The sequence below is a fragment of the Lepisma saccharinum genome, chromosome 5, assembly GCF_977018435.1.
Source record: "Lepisma saccharinum chromosome 5, izLepSacc3.1, whole genome shotgun sequence".
In the NCBI taxonomy this organism is placed as follows: domain Eukaryota; kingdom Metazoa; phylum Arthropoda; class Insecta; order Zygentoma; family Lepismatidae; genus Lepisma; species Lepisma saccharinum.
The window spans coordinates 53,539,841-53,560,180 of record NC_139233.1 but is presented as its reverse complement, the minus strand read 5'-3'; the positions used below and the strand labels follow the sequence as shown (position 1 = coordinate 53,560,180).

General features: G+C 36.6%; 2 protein-coding genes across 3 annotated transcripts in view; one reads left to right on the top strand and one right to left on the bottom strand.

Annotated features, from left to right (window-relative positions):
• Positions 1 to 8,752, bottom strand: part of frtz (WD repeat-containing and planar cell polarity effector protein fritz) — a 41,193-nt gene extending 32,441 nt beyond the window's left edge. Inside the window, exons 1-5 of one of the 2 annotated variants that reach the window (XM_083123257.1) lie at positions 8,659 to 8,752; positions 5,040 to 5,132; positions 4,302 to 4,437; positions 3,815 to 3,995; positions 2,095 to 2,294 (exon numbers count right to left, since the gene is read on the bottom strand). In XM_083123257.1, the coding sequence (XP_082979383.1) occupies positions 2,095 to 2,294; positions 3,815 to 3,995; positions 4,302 to 4,437; positions 5,040 to 5,122 (600 nt within the window). In that variant the 5' untranslated portion in view covers positions 5,123 to 5,132; positions 8,659 to 8,752. The remainder of the gene's footprint in view (positions 1 to 2,094; positions 2,295 to 3,814; positions 3,996 to 4,301; positions 4,438 to 5,039; positions 5,133 to 8,658) is intronic. The other variant, XM_083123256.1, reaches the window with a different exon arrangement.
• A 661-nt stretch (positions 8,753 to 9,413) lies between these two features.
• LOC145988373 (ATP synthase F(0) complex subunit g, mitochondrial-like) lies at positions 9,414 to 19,749 on the top strand. Its single transcript, XM_083123255.1, has 3 exons — positions 9,414 to 9,571; positions 18,518 to 18,678; positions 19,533 to 19,749. The coding sequence occupies exons 1-3, from the start codon at positions 9,523 to 9,525 to the stop codon at positions 19,629 to 19,631; spliced, it is 309 nt and encodes a 102-aa protein (XP_082979381.1). The 5' UTR covers positions 9,414 to 9,522; the 3' UTR covers positions 19,632 to 19,749.
• The last annotated feature ends 591 nt before the right edge of the window (positions 19,750 to 20,340 follow it).

Genomic DNA, 20,340 nt, shown 5'->3' with positions numbered 1-20,340 from the left:
CTGCAACTCTTCCAAAAAATTGCTCGCTAAGAGGTAATCATTTAGAAACTAATTTCAGGTGTTTAAAATGCATGTTATAGTTTGTTTTTGTTACCAAATGTTTTTATTTTTGTCACATATTTTCCTGTTTTTATCACATATTTTCAACATTTATGACACATAAAAAATAAATATTTCTGTGTTTTTTAGCACATAAAGTTCCGTTCCCTAGTTATAAATCAACAGTTTGCGCGCACAACCTTGATTGCCGGTTTTTGCATGTTTTCTACTTAATTTGATGATATTTCACGGTTATTTCGCGAAAAAGCACACATTTCGTGGAAAGCACACATTTCGCATTACTTCGCGAATAAAACTCATGCTTATTTCATCATTGGGGGTGTAGTTACATGCAGAATGTTCAAAATTGCATTTTTTTTCACATTTCGCGCATCGCAAAAATTCAATGTCCCTACTAATAACTCATTGTCAATTTCACTCAGTGACATTACTCTTGTTGGGAGGAGAAAAAAGCATCAATGCCACAGCTCGCAGCTGGTCACATGCCACAAACTGGGGAACACACACAATGAAAGAAAGTTCAAACTCGAATAATTTCAATTCGTCTCACTCGCTTTGTTAGTCTGTCATGCCCTCCGTGGCAACTTAACTAAGTAAACACATGACGCAAGGGGCTAAATATAGCATGACTGACAGAAACAAGGGAAATCATTCAACAATACTTTATTTGTAATCCTACAGTGCCGTTTTGTGAAACAACAAAGAGCAGTCGGCTGTTTATCCAACCCTTTGTTGGCGGCAGAGGCTTTTGACATTCTTTCCCTGCTGCCTCCCCCTCCCCCTCCCCCCACCCATGCTTTTGGCACCAGGAATATTGGCAGGTCGTACTTCTATTGCCAAAAGTGTGTTTTGAAACACCATAATTGAGAAAGAGCAATGTTTTCGAAACCAATGTAAATACATTTTTAAAAAATCACAATTTTTCGTACATGCCCTTCTCCCCCCCCCCACCCAAAATAGTAACAATGCAATTAAACTTTACTAATTGTTAATTACATACCTCTAGACTCACGCAAAACTCAAAACATGTGTCTCCGATCATTATCCAAGTTACAGTATGTTAAAAAAGTAACATACTATGAGAAAAAGATGCTTGCGACACTGGTGTCCCTAAGGGACATACCTGCTGTGACACCTGTGTCACGGCCCATCCTTTAAGGGTTAAAACGTGCATTTTCTATACATTTTGTCATGAAATTTTGACCTTTCGTGGTGAATGATTTTCCTTCCTCCATGGCATGTGTGCAATTTTGATGTATTTGTTTAGTGCCTTGGCAAGTCTATTGGAAAGTACAAGAGATACTTAAAGCATCAAGTTTATCTGGGAGAGTCCAAAGAAACTTGTCAGTGATAGCAAAGCTACACCAGGACAATTATGACACTGCAGAACAGATCTTCCAAAAATTCTGGCCTTTAGCAGCACTTGCATGCCACTGGACACTCAATGACTTTCACCATGGCACTCCACAAAACCTTTCGTTGACAACATATTTAAAAAAAATGCACACTATTCTACAAAAGGCTCCTCTAAACTAGATAACAGGCAAACCAATTCCAATTCTATCCTGGTACTACAAACATTTCAGACAGAATAAATCAGCAGTCCTGCACAACCGAGCAAACTCGCGCCGCCAGATTTCACTTGTACACAACTTGTATCTGAGAATATGAGTGAAACCGAGTGAAAAATCAACATGCGCAAAGTGGTTTCTGTGTCAACATTCTTTTGACGTGGTTTTTCTTCATAACAACTGTTTTACACACATTGTAGAGGTCTTAACTGGAAACAAGCTATGTAATAAATCATCTTTCATGGAACAAATATAATAATAGTAATTATTATTCTAAGTAAAATTTATTATTATTAATGTGAGACACTTAGTCAGCATGCAAGGACCCCTCCCAAAATACATTTCTAGACATGTGGCTCACTCAGGTGAAAATAACACGAAAGATTTGAGCAAAACACTTAACAAAGTACACTGTTATTGGCATACTAATTCCAAATTGTCAAAACACCGTAATATAACTTACCAGATCTCCTGTTGCATTGCATGACATTTTCCTTTCCAATCTCCTCCCGGTTGGACCTGCCAACTCTAAAACCTGCAACTTTGGATCCAAGCGACTCAACTTCTGCAGGAAGCTTCTTTTGGGAACTGGCTTCGTCAAGTGCACAAATGTCACTTGATTGTCATTATATGAACACATTAAATGGGAATCTGTAAATATCACTGAGAAAAAAAAAAGAAAAAGAAATAAGAAACATCATACTGTAAATCTATACACACTTTCACTTATTGGTATTTATTACTCTATCGGTATTGGCTAATATGGTTATATCAGTATATATCAGTTTATGAGTAAACTTACAGATAATTTTACAATTTATCATTCCTAAACAGACTTTAATTCTGCAACCAGTGTGTTGCCACAAGATGACAGATACATCATGAACTTCTAATTATTGTAACAAAGCAAATGTAAATTATTTACTCCCACTGTTGTTACAATGACTAAAGTAAGATCCCACTTGTTTGCTACATACTACAGAAAACAGGAGTCGATTTGATATTTTCTTTTCAATCTAACCACTTGTCAGGATTGCCAGACCCAACACTTGCTTAAAGCTGACTGCTCTTTACTAGCAAACCCAACAAAGGGAATGAAAAATAAAAACCATCCTCAACAATCAGCTTCTATCTGTACTTCTCAGCTCAGGCAGCCTGAGTTCGAGAACATGCTGTTTGTTTTCCTCGTCTTGTATCTATTATTTTTCAATTCTAACTGCACGATTTGATTTCTGTTTGGATAATAGCAAGACCAAACTTACTACTGGATAAAAGTAGCCTACATGAAAATAATAATAATAATAATAATAATAAAAACAACAAATAACAACTTAATTAATTATGTTGTGATTCATATACTTCTAAAGGCATATTTATATCAATAATGCTAGGGCCTCCCCAATGGCGCAGTATCGTCATCGCCTTGTAATCAAGGGGTCCCAGGTTCGATACCCGGTGGAGGCACAAGTGCTTCGGATCCCACTTTAAACTGTAGGTCCAGTCCTGATTAGCCTTATTGTGCATAAAGTGGACTTAAAACACAAAAGCAAAATCAAATATTAATAATGCTAGTAATGTATACATTTAGAGGATAATATTTTAATGTGGTGTATTGAGTCATGAATAATTTATGGTGTGCTGCAAGAAGAAGGTTGAGGAACACTCATTTAAAGTAAACTTTTGCTGCATATGTTATGATTGCTATGAATATAAAAGCATATTTCATATACACCTTGATTTTGTAAAGTGAATGTCTAAATATAGAGGAACCTCAATGTTACATTTTCCAGTCTATCACGGTTTTTAAAAATGCTGAAAATATGAGAAAATGGAAAATCTACGAAAATGTAAAATCAGGGTTCTACTGTACATAGTTACTTTTTTTTAATGCAAAACCTTTCATAGCCAACTGGTTAGATCATTAAATAATGAGGTAAATGAACATGTCAAAAGGAAAAATCCATGATGAGTTGGCTAATAGATAATAAAGAAAATCATATTTCAATCAATCCTTATCAAAAACTCTATATAAAATAATATCATTAGGGCATATTTAAAATTTCACACACAATGACAAATAGATTGCAAATTGGATATACTTTGAAAATCGTATGCGTAATTAATATTTATTAAGTCTTAAGCCAATGACCTCCAAAAATGAAAACAAGAAACCAATTACTTACCATCAGTGACATATTCTGACAATAGTTTTCCTATTAGATACTTGTCAAACACTATTTTTATGATGTCTCCAGAAAAAATATTAATGTATATATTCACAAGCATTCCTGAGTTGAAGATTAGTTGAAGTACACTGTTCGTTCTCCACTGGCAATGTAAAACTTTGTAGTGCGAAAGGAGTTCCTACAATTGATAATTACAATATAACAACAATAGAAATGGTGGTAGAAGTAATATTATTATTACATAAAAGACAAAAGTAGAGAACATTGAAAAACCTTACTACACTACTTCATGCATACGTTGTGTAAGATGCAAGCTTACAAAATTACCTGAAGTACAAATAGAGATCATTAACATTTATTTCATAATCATTAAAAAGATTCATTTTCTTATTTCTAATACAAAGCACAGTTTGTTAATATGAAAGAGTGACTGAATTTCAATTATGTGGTTAGCATTACTAAACCTAACATACACTGTTATTACCTCCAGTTCCTTAATATTATCTTTCAGTCTGCCTGGTCGTTTATTGTTTGGACTCCAAATCCCACCTCTCTTCTCTGTATAAGACTTTTTTCCTTCTGAATAAGGGGAATCCGCAACATCTTTCTTTTCATGATACCTACCAAAAAAAAAAAAAAGCATGGCAATAAATCATTTGAAGTTATTTTAATTATCTAAGCCCTGCGACAGGTTAACCTTGCAGCAACTTTTCGCATATATAGATCCAAACGTGCACGCAGAAAATAGGTCCACTGCAATACTGCGGATTTTCTCACTGTCTGTGATATGAACAGCTCAGCGGTTAAGGTGAGACTGGCACGGGGATGCTGAGTGCCTCTCTAGAGTGGATTGATACATAAAACCTGCTGCAAACTTAACCTGTCGCGGGGCTTAGTATTACAAGTAAAATTTTGAAATTCTAAGTAATCCACGGCATGGCCATACACTAACTACTTCACTAGCATACAGCATGATGGTAACTCTCACTTTGCCAATCTATTGCCTATGTGAAAGTATAAAATAATAGCCAACCAGAAAAAGTTTACTGACAGCAGTAATCAGGAGCCAATGAGTGTATTTCTTGCAATGTCTTTCCCATGCACAACATTTTAAATCACAACATATTAAAAGCTACAATTATGAAGTGCAAGAAGTAAGTGTTTAGAGAGTAGTTGTCAAGATGACATGGAATCAAATAATACATAAATAAATCTGACTTACCGGAAGGCTCCCAAGTCTGTGTCCCTTATGGCTATGTCATCCTTCAACATCAAGAAGTGTGCTTCACTTAGTAGTGTTAGCATTTTGATGCTGCTAAAGAAGAAAAAAATTAAGTAAACTACCAAAATCTAATCCCACAATGAAATTACTGGTGATTATCAATGTGGCTTTAACTGAAACAGGTCAACTACTGATCAAATATTTTATATTAGGCAGATATTTGAAAAATGTGGGAGGAATCATAATGTGAATCAACTATTTCTTGACTTTAAAGAAGTATATGATTCTGTTAGTTGAGATTGGAATACCTATAAACTCTTGTTAATATAGAAAACGAAATGCCAACAAAGTGAAATGAAGCAGGCTTTAGTTGTGATCTCAATTTTTCAGAAAGATGTTAGTTTGGTGGCTATTTTGAAATTAAATGCATAGAGTTTGATGTTACAGGAAACAAATAAGCCCACATCATGAATCTGCAGTTGAGCAAGATTAATATAGTGCAATGCAGTCTGCAAGAACAAAACAATTTTCTGGAAAGATTCTGCAAGCAGTTCACATAGAATTTGTTGTGTTTTTATGCTGCTTTTCTGTCATTTTTGGCCGATCATGATGGTGAGTATTAGTGATAGTTAGATAAAACTGACGAAGTAACTGTCATAAAGAAGTTCAGTGGCAAAGTAAAAAATCGGCTATTTTACATGCTTGGTCACAAAATCAGGCAAGAAATGATGTGTTTCACATGTTGGGCAAGAGAATAAGTCATCTAATAATTATTGTCCTACATAATGATGTTTTTACTATTTATATGTTTTGAGTATGTTATGGTTGTTAAGTTTGACTGCCTCTATATTTCCATACCTTCCTTCATTCCCTGCATGTGTATACATCATTTAACATGTGAAGAGAAGGTCTTGCCACTATTACTTATGAGCCCAATCATTTGCACAGCCTATTTTCACAACATAATTCCTCACAAATCCCTACTTGGCCCAAGTTCCGGCATGAGTTTACAATACCGGACCACTCTCCAATATCTATAAAATTTTGCCTACTTACTAATTTCGGTGTCCTCATGACGTATCTGTAGTTCATATTTGGCGGTCACTTGTTAAAATTGTACATTTACGTGTAGAACTTGTAAAATAACCTTGTGATTTACCACGGTGAATGTCCATACACAGCTATTCGGAACCATCTTTCTTTCGCAATTCGTTAATGGTCTTCCTTTACGCACAACAATCTTGCTCTGTTAGGTTAGGTTCCATTAGCATAAATACAAAGAAAAATTAATATTTTAGCTAAGATAACTATACCTTGTCTTGCCTGTTGATTTCTTCATGTTGGGAAAATGGCATCTTCCGTGGAGCTATTGTTCTTATGGTAGGGTTACGTTACGTTATGAAAACATAGTTTATTTCGTTTTTTTCTCGATGTCCATACTTGACCGCCAATTATTACATGCAGATTCGTGATTAGGAGTTCACAATTAGTGAGTAGGCGAAATTTCATAGAAATTGGAAAGTGGGCCGGTATTGTAAACTTGTTCCCAAGTTCCTTTTGTTTTATTGCGATATCATCATGCTACGAATGCAATTTTATTAAATGTTGTCTATTGGCCGAACACCTCTCACTTGTTTATTTTGTCACTTTTTACATTCGTACTTACCTATTGTGCATTGCAAAATATTCTTTAAGGTGAAATATTGCTTTTCTGACGTTTTGTGATGAAAATGATGTCAATAATAGCCACACAAACCATTCACGATAGCCCCAAAAACCATTTATAAATAGCCCCATTCACCATTCACGGATAGCCCCACGAAACATTCATAAATAGATACACAAACCATTCACGGCAAGGTTAGGTTAGATTAGGTTAGGCAAACATAGTGGTCGAGTAATATCGTGAAAAATACATGATTTACCACTCCAGCAGATTCTACGATGACAGAAAATATCTCCACGAAGTATCCAAATGCTAGAAAAACCCATTCCAGTAAGTGTAAAAATGAAGAAATCCGTTCGGCCGATTAGCAACTTTTACCGCAATTTTTACATGCTTCGATTTCGATGTACGGCTAGACTCTACTTTACATCCTTATCTGCATGGTGATTGCTTCTTTGCGTTCGCGGTGCATGTTCGTGGTGCGGCAGCTGGCATCTCTTCGGGTAAGTACTTTCTCTTCACGATAGCCCCACTAACCATTCAGGGGGACAAGGTATGCCTACAAGGTTAAGTTAGGTTCCATTAGCACTCATTTCACCCCTAAATATGTGCTTCATCATCGAAAAGATTCCGCAGCACGTTCAATTACGCATATCCGGACATCGGTTTTTCTCGATTTACTCCTCCAGCAAATTCTTTCTCGCTTTGGGATTTACGTTGTTGAATTCCTTATAAAATAAACTTTCCAACGATATATGACACTTATTCCTTAGGAAAAGGATGTAAACTAGAGTCTTACCCGATGTAGGTACATCTGTTAACACATACTGCGGAGTTTTAGCAATTACTTAAGATTTTGTTCAATATATGCTTTCATAGTTAGGTTAAGCATGTTACGTTTGGTTCCCTTAGCATTAAAATAAAAGTCCCTAAATGCATTCTACTAAGGTTCCGATTTACTTCTACATTCATTCCCATGTTTCTACGATATTTACTGTCGCTTGCCGACGGAGAATATCTTGTCCATGAGAACTGTGTATGGTAATTTTCAAGTTGTTTTTTTCAACATAAATAACTTCCTTCGAGTCCAAACAGTGCTCATTACTTTAAGGAAGGTTCAAATTTCGTGTGACAATGATTTCCAAAATTCTACGACAATTAGTCTTTGTGCTAGGAGAAATCATAAAACAATCGGAACCGTTACCCAGTATTTTCTGCATCTCAAGAACTGAAGCAAGACACCTGCACATCAGTTGACAGACAATCTCTGCTCCAAGATCAGTACATTATTTAAAAATGTACAATAACAGGGCTGGACAATTACCTGCTAATGCATCCTGCTGTACAAACACGTGACCATGAACCAAGAACTTTGAACTATGATATTGAAATTCATCAGCCTGCAAAATGTCAAACATATCTCCCTTAGCATTTTGTTACAATTTGTCACCATGTATAGAATCATACATCACATTGTCTCTAGAAATGTAATTTTATGTTATATAAGTTCTTTACAACAAACCTGGAATTCAAGGTAAGAAATACTAACTCATGAACAAACCTGAAAACCTGTACGTCCAAGGCATTTTGTAAGCAAAAAACGATTAATGATTAAAGCTCCAAGAAAATAATTGTAGACACATATTATGGAGTAAATTCGGCGTTTCTTTGGACAAACTTTGTTATTCTACATATGAATAACATTTAATTAAATAGTTTATCAAGCAATTAATGCACAATTCATTGAAAATACATTGATCACATTTAACAATTAAAAAATGCAATAAACATCAAAATTTTGTCCCTTAAAGCTATTTGTTCGAAAGGCAAGAAAAATACTTGAAAGCTGTTCTATTTAATTGCATATTGTTGTCGTGTTAAACTTCATTGCATTAAGGATAGAATATTTTCAATATTCACATAATTGATGAACCAAAAGCTAAACTTGAGCACCTGTAACAATTGCAAGAAGCATCCTTTCTACGTAGACGAAAACACAACAAAAACAAACAAAAATAATAAAAGTACTTCTTAATACATGTATGTTTCAAGGGGTCATCAAAAATATCGACAATAGTTCTTTATCGAATCGAATCGATATAATTCAATTATAAATCGAAGAACGAAATCGATTTCATATATAATTTGTAGTCACAGTGTAAAAAATATTTTCCCTTATTTTATGCTTTTTAAGACAAACTGTATTTGATATTAATTTATTCATATTCATAAGAAAGAGTTAAAACTGTTAAAACTCTCGTTGCAAGGACGCAACCAACTTATGAAAGTTGGGTCTCACTTATTGCACAACATTTGAGCAACCTTTTGTTCTGACGTCACGAGAGTAAACTTTTTAATTTTAGGCTAGATGCCTACGTTATCAGGTTAGACTAGATAGGTTTAGTTCTCTTAACCTAAATATTATTTTTTATTGTATTTATGATAATAAACCTAACCTAACCTCGTAGGCATTTCCCGTCTGATGTCAGGACAAGAGGTTGCTAAAGTGTGGTTCAATAAGGGATACCCTAGAAGTTGGGCAATTCCCATTCGAATGCCAGTTGGCTATTTTCACTACAACTTTTGCCGAGATTAATAGTGTTCTTATACATTTTTTACATAATTATTTATTTCTAAATTTGAACTTTTGTTTTCTCCTAATATAGCGGTAACTGATAAATTAATTGCATTGAAGATACGTAGAAAATAAGATCGTGTGTCTATTTGTGGGTAAATAAGTTTTTCGATTACCTTGGTTTGTTCTCCATTCCCCTCTTTCGGCCAGAAAATCGCTTGAGAGAAAACAAGCGGAGCAAAATGGCTAAACTTGTTCAAAGTGTTAATAGACTACAAGCTGCGGCTTTGAGTAAGTGCTTAGGATAACGCATACATTAAGTGCAATATTTTATACGAGTCCCCTTAATCCGAACTGCGAATTATCGTTTAGGAAGAGAGCGTTTGCTAGAAAACTCTCTGCCAAGTTTAGTGCTTTGGAATGGTCATTGGTAGTTTTTGATACATATTTTATTACTGTTTGGTAGAAGTTAATTTGGCCCAAGTTGCAATTTTTACATGGTTCGATTTTGAAGTACGTCTGTTAACACATACTGCGGAGTTTTAGCGATTATTTAAGAGTTTGTTCAAAATATGCTTTCGTGTTTAGGTTAGGTTCCCTTAGCATTAAAATAAAGTCCCTAAATGCTTTCTACTAAGGTTCCGATTTACTTCTACATTCATTCCCACGCTTCTACAATATTTACTGTCGCTTGTCGAGGGAGAATATCTTGGGTAACGGTTCCGATTGTTTTATGATTTCTCCTAGCACGAAGACTAATTATCGTATAATTTTGAAAATCATTGTAACACGAAATTAGAACTTTCCTTAAAATAATGAAGTACTAGTTTACTATCCTTACCATAATAAGTTCCTGTAGTATTGTATAGGTATAACATCGGAAAGGTGTTTTGTGTGAAATTCAGGTAAGTTTTCCGTGTCCTGGAAACTGATTTCTTCAAATTTAAGAGTTTTTGGCAGGGTGACTCCGGCCAATTTCTAACATGCCTTTTTACAGGGAGTCTATAGAAAAAGCGGGAGTGGGGCGGAGGCGGGGCCGCGTTAGTGGTTGGAGGCGGTAGGTCAATTACCCCAGGAGCAAAGGAAATTTGGACTAAAAAATTTCAAACGAAAATATTTTTTTAAATTTCCCACCGATTTTGGGATGGGTAGACCCAAAGGTAAGAATTGACAATATAGAGAAAGTCTCAATTTTTTTAAATTTTCGGTATACAAAATAATTTTGGCCTACTAGTCATGAATCTGTTGTAAAAAACCGGGAGTCACATCTGGAAATTGTACATTTTGATGAAACATTGTTCGTTAGCCCCAAAAACCATCCACGGGTCGCCCCACAAACCATTGATGTTAGCCCCAAATACTATCCACGGGTAGCCCCAAAAACCATCCACGGGTAGCCCTACAAACCATTGACGTTAGCCCAAAAAACCATCCATGGGTAGCCCCACAAACCATTGATGTTAGCCCCAAAAATCATCCACGGGTAGCTCCACAAACCACTGACGTTAGACCCAAATACCATCCACGGCTAGTCCCACAAACCATCCATGGGTAGCCCCACAAACCATTGACGTTAGTCCCAAAAACCATCCACAGGTAGCCCCACAAACCATTCACATGAGGTTAGGTTCCATTAGCACTCATTTCACCCCTAAATTCATCGAAAAAATAGTGTTCGTACTAGAATTGAACATCATAAATCATTTTCTTGTAAAACAACGGCGTGGTTGGAAAAAATGACAGGAGATTACATTTTCGTTCGTAAAACTACTCATATACACCTATGTATAAAAAAGATTCAATCGGCTTTTTTTTTTTCAAATTTCAAACGTGACCCCCAGTTTTTTACAACATATTCGTGATTAGGAGGCCAAAATTTGTTAGTATACCGAAAATTAACAAAATTGGAGACTTTCTCTATATTGTCAATTCACTTCCCCCAAAAACCATTCACAGAATGTTCCGCGAAGCTGATAGGTAAGTACAAATGTCAAAAATTGAAAAAATGAAGAATTTATAGGTGTCCGAAGGATAGTAAATTTTTACCGTGTTGTAACGTTGTTCACAGGAAAATGCCTACTTTCGTGTCCGGATTTGAAATTATGCTAATACCTCGCAAACCATTGACGTTAGCCTCACAAACCATTCACTTTAACCCCAAAAACCATTTTCCGTAAGGTTAGGTTAAGTTAGGTTAGGCAAGCATAGTTAAAAGAAAATTTAAAAAATAAAAATACTCGACACGTCATGTTCTAGTGAAAACACGGCGAGTTTGAAACACTGACTATGGGGTTACGTCATCTTAACACACGGAACATTGTGCTCTCGAGCAGAATGCAAATTGCGGCAGCAGAAACAGCGTGTCGGACAGACATTTTCGCAGAAAACAGCATGTATTCACATTAAAATGGATCAAAACTACATTCACGAACTTCCACAACGCTACAGAAAATGATTTCCATAAGTACTTTCTCCTGTAAATTTGAAGAAATCCTCACCTATACTATAATGTTACCAAATAAACAACTTAAAAATTACCTTAACCAAGCATGTGTGCTTCCCATGGACAATGTATTTTCCATTTACAAGCTACTAAGTATCGTAGACTAATTGGAATTAATGTAGAAGTAAATTGGAACCTTAGTAGAATGCATTTAGGGACTTTATTTTAATGCTAATAGAACCAAACATGGCCTGCCTCACGTAACTACCAAAGCATATACAGATTCCGTCAAAAAAATGTATACACTCTTTAAGTGAGGATATCTGCATATTGTTTTTAGAGTTGCATTGAATTATCTGCAGAACATGTAGAGTATGGTGTTTTCTCAACAGATGTCAGTACCCGTATGGCTCTCTCGACTAACACGTGACGTATGATAGTGAATGAAAATGGCCACTGCACGCCTGATGTTTTGAGTAATGGAAGCTCATTTTAAAGTGGTGGTTCAAGTTTGAAAAAAGTCGCTGAAGTTCAACGTGCATGGGGCACACAACGTCCAACATGCTTGACATTTAAACAGCTTTGTGATAAGTTTGAGATGTATGGCACCATTTGTGATGTGCACAAGGGAAAATGAGGAAGACGTCGTACAGGTACAAGTCCTGCTTCTTTGGCTATGGTCTTAGAAAAGTTTGCAACGTCGCCTCAGAAGTCTGCTTACACAATGTGCTCGTGAGACAGGGGTTAGCAGTGCAAGTGTACGACATATTCTGAAAGCTGCCAAGTGGAAAGTATACATAGCAAGATTAATGCACACAATAAATGAGGATGATCCTGATCGCCGCATGGAGTTCTGCGAATTTTTTCAGCATATGGCAGGTGAGGCTGAAGAGTTTGTGACAAAGGTTGTGTGGTCTGATGAGGCCCAATTCAAACTAAATGGTACAATGGATCGTCATAATTGTGTTTACTGGGCACCAGAAGATCCTCACATTCGTGTTGACAAGGCAGTCAATCTCCCGGGGGTGACCGTCTGGTGTGGACTCATCTAGGGGTTTAATAGAACCCTTCTTCTTTGAAGGTACAGTTGCTGGTGCCAGGAATCTGGAAATGCTACGCACATCAATATTGCCAGCTAGACGTGAACTTTATGGAAACGGTGAGTTCTTTACTAACAAGATGGGGTCACCCTCACACTACCAGCGAGGCATGCAGGCTTTCCTAGACGAGAATCTGCCAGGACACTGGATAGGACAAAGAGGTGCATTTGAGTTCCCACTATGTTCACGAGATTTAACACCGCTGGACTTTTACCTTTGGGGACCTTAAAGGATGTTGTGTATCACAGGAAACCACCTACGATGGAGGCCCTTCGTGAAGAAATTTCAGCAGCATGTGCAGAAATCCCCGCGACACATTGACCAACGTTGTTCAAACAACCATTCACGCTTTTGTAGTATGTGTCTGGCCGGTAACGGCAACCATTTGGAACACCCCAAGTAACTTAACATGAACGATTGTATTAAACCTCTGACATGTAATTTAGTTCAGTACTAACACACAATAAAGAATTAGCGTTTGTTAAATTGTGTATACATTTTTTTGACTGACTCTGTATTGAACAAAATCTTAAGTAATAGCTAAAACTCCGCAGTATGTGTTAAGTAAATCGAAATTAAAACATGTTAAAAATTGCTTACGTAGCATGATGAATCACAATAAAACAAAAGGAACTTGGGCCGGATAAACTTTCTGACATATTTATCACGTGGTAATGCTGTCACATAGTAATGAAGGGATTCCATGTTTGAATCCTGGCCGAGTCTTATAGTGCTACACTCAACGGCAAATTGTCCATGACCATTTTCATTCAGTCTGTTTTACACAATGTGATGGTAGTGAATTGAAATAAAATTGTAAATATGTAGAGGACAATACCCTGCTTCGAATTAACAGAATTCCATTCCTTAAAACAACATAGGGTGCAGAATAAAGAAGTAATAAAAATAGTGATGTCCAATTTGCCTATTATCATCTTTGCCGTTGACTGTACAAATCCTCCCAAGCCTATATTGTCGTTGTCTTGTAATCAAGGGGTCCTGGGTTTGATACCCGGTGGAGGCATATAGTGGTTCGGACCCCACTTTAAACTGTAGGTCCAGTCCCGATTAGCCTTACTGTGCACAAAGTGGACTTAAAACACCAAAGCAAACCAAGCCTATATATACACACAAAGTGGACAAAAACAAACTTTTTTGGAAATTATATGAATACATCCTCTATGATTAAAATTTTGAAGAAATTGGAGATTTTCCAATATTTCACTTCCAGCTGATGGAAGAGAGATTTTGTATTGATATTTGTAAAAATGTCATATTCCCAATATATATACATCATTGTTATTGATCAGTAAGTTAAGTATTTTGGCACCATGAATCTCGTCACAATCAACGAGCTGAAAAGAATATAAGTGTTAAACCAAACTGCCATTGAAGCCGAATATTTATTTATTTTTGGGATGAACACTTAAGTGTACTGCTTATCTAAGAACCATTGTATACAATGTTAATATCCAATAGATCCAATAGCAAATATTGTGGAAGATGTTATTGTTAGCACCGTAACATAAGGAATGCATGAAAAAATATTTTGAACATTATCAATCCAATGTACTTTATCTGGAAAGTTTAAGAAAATCATTATTTGTAGAAAAAGTTCAAAACTTAATGTATTATTTTCAAGTCTTTACCTTGCTGTAGAGAAGTTTTTACTATCATGCCTGCACCTCAAAGCCAGTAATAGCAGAGGAGTATGAGAGCTGCTTGCATTGAGAAGTGGAAATATGTCGTAAGGCCAGCTTTAGGCGAAAGCATTTATTTCCTTTTAATATTTTTGTTAGCATAAATGCTATGAAAATGCTTCCAGATGCAGCAGATAGTACTTTACACGCATGCATTTCATGGAACATTTCAGTTAGCGCCATTCTTTTGTACCTAAAAGCATTTAATACGAAATGTTATTCCTCTCGGTTGAATAGTTATAGTCTTTTAAAAATGTAAAGTGATGCATTGTTTACATTTCACGTGGCCGCCATTACATCTGCACTCGTGATCTAGAGGTCGCTTCTGATTGGTTATGCTACAGAAATAGAACCGATTCTATCCTTGAGAAATGCCATAAGATTTCTCACTTTACACGGTAGCATTTTGGTCATGGCATAAATGTTACAAAAAATGCTAAGGAAAGTGCTTACATCTAAAGCGGGCCTAAGGGAAGGTGCCCTCCATTTCTTCTGCCATAATTACAGTGCAACACTGCACTGTTTCTTATTCACAAATCAGATTACAAGACATTTCCCACAGCACCAACGTGTTTAATAAAGCCTCTCACCTTGCTCAATCTGTCTTTCTGCCTATCTTATAATGCTACAGTATAGCAGGATGCATAAATTATTATTATTATTATTTATTTATTCAGCACAGGATACATTTCCCAATTATGTTGAACATAATACACTGTGAATAAATAACAAGATAGAATAGATAAAAAAAGAATACATGAAAGTATGAACGTCTATGTACACCATATTTACATCAATTTATGAACTTATTGTTGTGATTATCTTTTTTTTCAGCACACTACGTGAGTCTGTGAACATATCAAAGTCTACAGTTTTTAATAGTTCATTCACCGTGTCCTGCATGCGCACTGCAGGTGAAAACCTATGCGTGTTCACCCTTGACCTCTCCGTGTAAAATAATTTTCAGTTTCTTGCACTTTGTCGGCCAATATTAAAGTTTATACTTTCTAACAGTGCAGAACACTCACAGCCGTGATTAATCAGTTTCTGTAAAAAAATGACATCACTGACGACTCTTCTGTTGAACAAAGTTTCCAGACCGAAATGCTTGCATATAGGCTAGATGTATAGTTATTTTTGTGATATTCAATGTTCACCTTGAAGCACAGCCATTTCACAAACTGCCTTTGGACGCTCTCCACTTCCTCTTGCCATGTTTTGTACTGTGGATTCCATATGGGACTGCAGTATTCCAGTACTGGACGAACGAGTGCGACGTATATTTTTACAACCGTAGGCACAGAGAAATTAAACAGAAAATTTCTTCTAATGAAACCAACTAGCTTTATACACCTTTGCACTAAGGCTTGATAATGGGTGTTGAACGACAGGTCAGATGTGAAGTGGACACAGAGGTCAACGACAACTCTCGTACGCCTCACCGTCGAGCTGCCAATTTTATACTCGTGTGTAATGGTTGTTTTCTTGTTGGTGAATGACATTACGTTGCACTTATTCACATTTATGATCATTCCCGTCTGCTTACACCAGTTTGCGAAGGAGTTTAGGCCTTCCTGCAGCGTGTGACCGTCATTCAATGAGCTGATTGGATAGTACAGTTTCATATCGTCTGCGTACATTAGAATATTGACTTTTTGCAGGTGGCTCAAAATATCGTTGATGAATAGAAGGAAAAGGTATGGACCTAAATTGGATCCCTGGGGGACTCCCGACGAAACTCTTCTCTCGGCCGAGGCGAACCCGTTTAGTACAACTGCTTGTGTGCGATCACAAAGATAGCATGCTAGTAATTTGTGCAAGTTCCCAGAGATTCCAACACTAAGTAGTTTCTGGAGAAGGATGGAATGGTTTATTCTGTCGAATGCTTTGCTGAGGTCTGTGTAGATTACATCCAACAGTCTGCTATGCTGTGTGTTATCACTGCTAAGTTCGTGGTTGTGGATCTGCCCTGCACGAAACCATGCTGCTTAGGGCTATGACAGTTCTTAGATTCCATCTGAGGTGATCGAAAATGAGTGATTCGAATACTTTGGAGAATATTGGCAGAAGGGAGATTGGACGGTAATTGCTAATATTGTGTTTGTCTCCTGATTTAAAAACTGGCGTCACGAGAGCTTTTTTCCATCGGCAGGGGAAGAAACCTGTTTCCAGGATTTTATTGTAGAGGATTACTAAAGGGGGAGTGAGTTCATTTGCACAAGCAGAAATGAAGTGTGAGGGAAGAAGATCTGAACCTGTGGATTTGCCTTTTTGTACGCCCTTAAGCTTTGATGTTATTTCCCCACTTGTCAGTGTGAGCTGAGGTATCGCGAGCAGATTGTTAGTTTCCAGTGTGTTATCTAGCAGCTGGCGTTGCTCGGGAGAATAGAAGCTAGAAAAATATGCAGAGAAGAGTTCACATGAGGATTCTGGATGTGTTGATGATTTTTCCTCGTAGTAAAGATGGGATGGTATTCTACTCGTGCGGGATTTGCTTTTAAGGACGTTCCACATCATTTTCGGGTTACTGTCAATTTGTTCATCCATGCTGGTTAAATATTCCGTATATTTTGATTTTTGCATCTTTTTAAAGTTTGATCTGTGTGCGGAAAATTCAACATAGTCACTCTGTAGTCGTGATTGCTTCCATCTTCTATGCGCACATTCTTTTGCTTTTAAGAGACATATTAATTGCCCATCAAACCAGGCCTTATATTTCCTTCGCTTATTACGAACTAATGGGACAGTGTCATCAAATGATGAGAATAACAGTTCATAGAAGGTTTCACACATTTCGTCAACGTCGTCTGTCAGCTGCATAATGTCCCACGGCACGCGTTTAAGTAGGCTCTTGATCTCAGAAATACTCGCTTTATGCCAAGCATACGAGTGACCACTTTTAATGTTAGCGGCCTTGGTGACACGAGATATGACAACACTGCATTGTACCGCTACGTGGTCAGAGGGAACAAGTCAGAGGAATTAAGTTTTATGTAAGACATCGTAAGAACTTCACAAGAATAAGAAATCATAAATTTAATTGTTGATTGATTTGCTTTATTTTACTTTTGTGCAACTTTTGGCTAATTTTCAAAGATGGGGATGAGTGGTGACATGATGAAATTGATGAATGAACACTCACAAACATCTATGCCCATGCCGGGATTTGTACCCAGGATCCCTGGCATCACAGCACAATGTCCTAACCACTGTGCCACGGGGACCGGCAATTTAATTGTTGTGGAAGATTAAGTGTAGCATTTTCAGCATGATCTTGAAACAAAACAGACCTTGCCAAATTCACCCCAAAAAAATACAAGAAAATGTAGCCCCAAAGGTCAAAGGTAATGATAGAGGAATCATAGGTTTGTTCCAGAAGGCCAAACTGTAACTGGAAGTTACTATAGTGGAACCACAAGCAAAGACCCGTGATTCTGTGCACCGTAATCCCACATGGAGGGGAGTGGCAGAGTGGAGCATGCTTCCTTATGGGCCGAACTGAACGGAAGGAGGGAAAGCTGTGTGGAGACTTTTCACATAAGGTTCTTTTCCTTGTGGTGTTCTGAAATAGTTATGGGTGAGAATTTTTGACTCCACCTTAATTTCTCTCAACCATGTACTCTGTTTCTGCTCCATTTACTGTATCACCAGGCAGTGGTTTTGCCCAGGTATTCCTAGCTTAGAAACAAATGTGTGTGTTGTATCCTCTCCCAGATTATTTCCCTAGGATTATTGTGAAGTTGCAGGTCAGAAAACATCCAACAGGCTGCGACATCGTGTCTTTGGTACATTGCACACGAGAAATGCCTGACCATACCCACCATTGTACTTATGCCGGAGGAATGTTCTTCGCGTAATAAATGAAGTGTTCAAATATTTTTGTTTTCATTGGTAACTACTGTCTCATTACTTGTCAAACTGTGTATAGTGGCAGCTCCAAGATTATTTTCATGTATGTCTCTAATAATTATTGTATTTTTTTCCCAATTTTCAGATCTTGCCAAAGATTCACAACCAAAACTTGAGGTATTCTTAAAATACGCCAAAGTGGAACTTACTCCTCCAACTCCTGGGGATTTGCCACAGATCCGTCAAGGAATCCAGAGACTTCTTGGTGGATTCCGAACTGGTCGCTGGAAGCAGCTTACAGTAAAGGTTTGTAAGGGAGAAAACCTGTTAGCTCAGGGCAGTGAAGATTTGTTTTATATATTATTATTATTATTTTTTTTTTGCAAGAATCGTAACAAATTAAAAACAGTGGAAGTAACAGTATGATGGTTTATATTGTTTACATTGTCTTGCATCGCTAAAATAAATTTAAACGGTATTGCACTGTGTATCGACTACTCTGGAAAAAAAATTAAAGATTCTGGAAGACTCTGGGAAAATACACTTCGAGTTCACGTGTGAACCCTAAAACACATACACCACACACAGCAACAAAATGGTGATATTTCATTTCTTATATACATTGTAATGGAATAGATTCAAAGTATGCTCTATCCAATTTTCAACAACTTTAAAATAAGGCCTGTCATATTTGTCTCTTTTTGTGTGTATATGTAGTGAATGAAAGGAGGGTAGTCCAGAAGGGCTATATAGCAAATGAGAAAAAAAATAGGAAACCCTCATCAGACACTGGGAAAGTTCAAATTTTCATGTCTGTGGGCTGTATCTACAGGTGTAGATCTACACACACAGACAGACATGTATTGTGACTGGAGCACAGTACTCTGTAAATATCATGTTAATATTGTGATATTGTAGCATGGAACTATAATTTTAAACACTTCACACTTCGGATATTGCTTTATGTATAGAAAACTTATAATTTTTAAATTTTTAACATCAGTAGCAAACACTAATTTCATCAAATTAGCCAAACTTTAGATATATTACTTTTTTTTTCAATGTTCGTACAAGGTAGCAGGTGTTCCTATGTAAACAAAAACTTTGGTTGTTACCTCCTATAATAAGGACCACCAAATAATGTTCTTGTTTCATTTCAGGAAGCCTGGCTTAATACCTTAGTCGCAACAGAAGTACTTTGCTGGTTTTTCGTTGGAGAAGTCATTGGAAAACGACATGTAGTTGGTTATAAAGTGTAGAATCTTCTGTAGCCTTCAGTTGTCATACTATAGTTATGTATAATTAAATATTTTGTTGGATGCATTTGGTCAAATTGTTAAATGTCTGTATTATAAATAAAATATGTCCATAATTTTACTTGAAATTCTTTCAAGAATTAAAGATTGATTGTTAGTTATCTACTATAGTACTATTTACTACTATTGATAGTTTATGAACCTGGATTGTTAAGAAACAGTGCATGCGAGATGCTAAGTTGGCACTGTGTAGTGCCATCACAATGACACTCCGCAAAAATAATTTTGATGCCAATGTGTTGCAAGAAAACGGAATAAGATATTATAAAAGGTTTTTCTGAACAGTGTAATAATTGTACTTTCCTGAACCACTATGTGCCCCCACCGAGTATAGAACCCGGGATCTATTGATTACAAGGTGACAGCGTTACCACCACCATCGGGGAGATTTGTACACTACTACTTAACAATAATGTACATAAAATTTTTATCAGGAACTTTTCATCAAATGGACATACCATCATTCTTTGTTATTCAATATGTATTCAATTTTTTACTTCTTTGACATTAATTTCCTTGCCATGACATTTGTTTTTACACAAATGTTAGTGGTCTTAACTACACGTAAGCATGATGAATATTTGCTGTTTTATCTCTGATTTTAAAGCGTCTGTTTACTATTTTTGTAATAACAATATTTTTTTAGTCAAGA